General features: G+C 56.6%; 2 protein-coding genes across 2 annotated transcripts; one reads left to right on the forward strand and one right to left on the reverse strand.

Annotated features, from left to right (window-relative positions):
- Window positions 1-53: 53 nt before the first annotated feature.
- LOC112452223 lies at window positions 54-585 on the forward strand (the record flags this gene model as incomplete). The annotated part of the gene is made up of 1 exon (XM_025012338.1): window positions 54-585. A coding segment is annotated over one exon (532 nt), but the record flags the coding sequence as incomplete, so codon positions are not given.
- A 2056-nt stretch (window positions 586-2641) lies between these two features.
- LOC112452224 lies at window positions 2642-3589 on the reverse strand. The gene has a single exon (XM_025012339.1). It carries the CDS (start codon window positions 3587-3589, stop codon window positions 2642-2644), a length of 948 nt encoding a protein of 315 aa, XP_024868107.1.
- Window positions 3590-3865: the final 276 nt, after the last annotated feature.

Consider the following 3865-nt stretch of genomic DNA (forward strand, 5'->3'; position numbering starts at 1 on the left):
TCGGATGGCCACATTTATTATCTACCGCACCACGGTGTGTATAAACTTGATAGCACTACCACTAAGTTGCGGGTAGTGTTCAACGCGTCCTCGCGAGGCCCGGACGGTCTGTCGATCAACGACACCCTGCTCAGCGGTCCGAAGCTGCAGCAGGACCTGCTCGCCATCCTGCTTCGGTTCCGCGCCGGAGCAATCGCTCTAACCGCGGAAGTGAAGCAGATGTTTCGCCAGATTTGGATAAGCCCGGAGCAATGCAACTACCAACGTATCATCTGGCGCTTCTCGGAGTCGGACCCCATCCTCGACTATCTCCTCAAAACCGTTACATTCGGCTTTAGCGCCTCCCCGTTCTTGGCGATCTATTGTTTGCTCCAGTTAGCTCATCAATACCGCGAGAAATATCCTCTAGCGTTCACAGCCCTACTCGAGGCGCTGTATGTGGATGACGTCGTGACAAGCGTTCGGACGGTGGAACAGGCTCGCGCACTCCGCGACCAATTGCTATCGCTTCTCCGAAGCGCCGGCTTCGAGCTTCGAAAGTGGTCGAGCAGCCATCCTGCCGCGCTGGAGGGCCTCGACCCGTAGTTATGTAGCCAATCGATGTTAGATTTCGAGTCAAGCGTAGATCAATCTCAGAAGATATTGGGCCTTCGGTGGCACTCACAATCTGACAGTTTCGGGTTTCAAGTCAACGCGTTGGATCGTGAGTGCACCAAACGCACTATACTGTCGGAAGTAGCGCGCATATTCGACCCCCTGGGTTTTCTGGCCCCACTCACCTTTACCGCGAAGTGCTTAATTCAGCGTCTGTGGACCCTCAAATTAGATTGGGATGATGAGCCTCCGATGGACATTCGTCGCAGTTGGAGTCGTTTCCAGACGGAGCTCGGCGTGTTATCTTCCCTTCGCGTTCCTCGCGCGTTTAACTCGTGCCATGTAGATCGCTGCGAACTCCACGGGTTCTGCGATGCCAGCGAGCTGGGGTACGGAGCCGTGATTTATCCGCGAATCGTTACGCGCGACGGCGTCGGGGTCCGATTACTATGCGCCAAGTCTAAGGTCGCCCCGCTTCGCCCCCTCACCATTCCCCGTCTGGAGCTCTGCGCGGCTCTGCTCTTGTCTAAATTAATCGCGTACGTCCGGCGCACCCTCCGCGGACACCTTGACATTGACGACGAGTATGCTTGGACGGATTCCGAGGTCGCCCGGGCCTGGATCCGCTCAGCACCACAACGGTGGAAGACCTTCGTTAGAAATCGCGTTGCCCTCATTCAGGACAACGTGCCGGTATCAGCTTGGGGTCACGTCGACACGGAGTCCAATCCGGCGGATCACTGCTCCCGCGGGCTTTATCCTCGCGATCTGGTGGCCAGTTCGATGTGGTGGGCGGGCCCAGAGTGGCTTGTTCGCTTCGAACCCCGAGTTGAGCCTTCCCACGGTTCGGAAACCCTTCCGATCGAGGAGGAGAAAATCGTATCGCTCGTGGCGCTCAATCCGCCTGACGCGGTACATTCATTGCTCGAAAGATTCTCTTCAATCGAGAAAATTGGCCGAATTATAGCATACATTCTCAGGTTTGTACATCACTTCCGTGCAAAATCTGCTCCTACGACTTTGGCCATAGATCAGCTCGAACTGCATTCCGCGTTACTACTCGTTGTGAAGAGTGTACAGGCGGATGCTTTCCGCGATGAGATCGATTGTCTTCAAAGCGGGGGAAGGCTCCCCAAGCCCTTTCGCAAACTCGCTTCCTTCCTTGATCCGGTGGGTATTCTCAGGGTGGGCGGCAGGCTTGCAAAATCCGGATTGACATTCGAGAACAAGCACCCTGCCTTACTGCCCTGTAAACATAGGCTCACGGATCTCGTTATCGAGCACGTGCACCGCACGAACATGCACCCTGGTCGGCGCACGCTGCAATACCTGCTCACGCAACATTATTGGGTCCTTGGGGTGCATCGCGCTATACAACGCGTACTCTCGAGATGTCATCAATGTTTCGATGATGCTCGGGGGGCGGTAGAGCCGTACCCGGATTTGCGATAAAGCGAAGCTCGAAGGACCAGGGGGTGTAAGTCTCCCCCAAAGCGAGTTATCTTAAGCAAATGCGACTCACCGTTCGTTGTGCCGTCGACTCCTGGATGCTTCGGCTCGGCAGCAAGCAAGCAGTAGGAAGCAGTTAAAGGCAGCACACAATCAGGCCGAGAAAGTAGGCGATCGCACTATCCGGGAGCGAGCGGATGATCTCGCGACTCCGGATATTAGCGCAAGTCTCCCTGCTCCGATAATCTCTCTGTGCTCCGTTAATCTCTCTGTGCTCCGAGACGTCGTAACGATGAGTGCCGAGAGCTCGCGGCGCTGGAACAATGTCGCGAGCGAGTACTTGTTCTTCAGGCGGGTGCCCTCGTGGGGTGAGCGAGGGCAGCACCGATTGGTGAGTCGCGCAATTATCGATTCCGCGTTGATCGCGATCCGCCGACGTTTCGCGCGAGTCACCGAAATACTTAAGACTAGGTACGCAAGAATACTATGTACAACGAGTAACGAGACTAAACAATTAAGTATGATACATGCATCTATCTACAGTTTGGTGAGCGCCAAACATACCGCCCACCAAAATACAACGAGTTGTATTTTACTGTCAATTTGAATCGGTCGCCTGTGGAGCAGGGCCCACCGGCAGGGGGCGCAGCTTCACTAGGGGACGCGTGATCGTGCCGTCCGCCACCCGCACCGTGGCGACACGCGGGACGCCGTCGCTGCCCGGATGCAGCGCCTCCACTCGTCCTCGCCTCCAACGCAGAGGAGGCATGTTGGCGTCCTTGAGGAGGACTAACGCACCGACACCGAGCGGGTTGACTGAGGTCCACCATTTGGGACGCTGTTGCAGCGTATGGAGATACTCCTGATGCCAGCGCTTCCAGAAGTCCTGGTGTATTCGTTGGACGAATTGCCACCGACTCAGCCGATTCATCGGTAACGGGGTCACGTCTTGAGTGGGAACGGAGACGAGCGGTTCCATCGTGAGGAAGTGACCCGGCGATAGGACTTCGAGGTCGGCAGGGTCGGTGCTCATCGGGCAGAGGGGTCTGGAATTCAAGACGGCCTCGACCTGCGCGAGGACCGTCGTGAATTCCTCTATTGAGAGGACTTGATCACCCACGGTCCGCCGCAGGTGGGTTTTAAAGGTCTTGACCCCCGCCTCCCAGAGGCCCCCGAAGTGGGGCGCGAAGGGAGGATTAAAGGACCACTTGATCTTCTCTCGCTCCGCTGCGAGGCTCATGCGGCTTTCTAGTTCCCTTGCGGCCCCTACAAAATTCGTTCCGCAGTCGCTGTAGAGAAGCGAGCAGCGTCCGCGTCGGGCCACAAAGCGTTGCAGCGCAGCGAGGAAGGAGTCGGTGGACAACGAGAAGGCGGCTTCCAGGTGCACCGCCTTAACCGAAAAGCATACGAAAAGGCACGCGTACACTTTGACGGAGGAGACCCCCCGGGCTCGTCGCGTAACTATGTTGAACGGTCCCGCGAAATCAACGCCGCTGATCGAAAATGGCTTGGCCTGTCGGACCCTATCGGCCGGTAGTTCCGCCATAAGGGGCTGAGAGGTGTGTGGCTTTACGCGGAAACATTGATGACATCTCGAAAGTACGCGTTGTATAGCGCGATGCACCCCGAGGACCCAATAATGTTGCGTGAGCTGGTATTGCAGCGTGCGCCGACCAGGGTGCATGTTCGTGCGGTGCACGTGCTCGATAACGAGATCCGTGAGCCTATGTTTACAGTAAGGCAGGGTGCTTGTTCTCGAATGTCAATCCGGATTTTGCAAGCCTGCCGCCCACCCTGAGAATACCCACCGGATCAAGGAAGG

The sequence above is a fragment of the Temnothorax curvispinosus genome, unplaced genomic scaffold (genome assembly GCF_003070985.1).
Source record: "Temnothorax curvispinosus isolate PA1 unplaced genomic scaffold, ASM307098v1 QBEX01003062.1, whole genome shotgun sequence".
NCBI classification, from domain to species: domain Eukaryota; kingdom Metazoa; phylum Arthropoda; class Insecta; order Hymenoptera; family Formicidae; genus Temnothorax; species Temnothorax curvispinosus.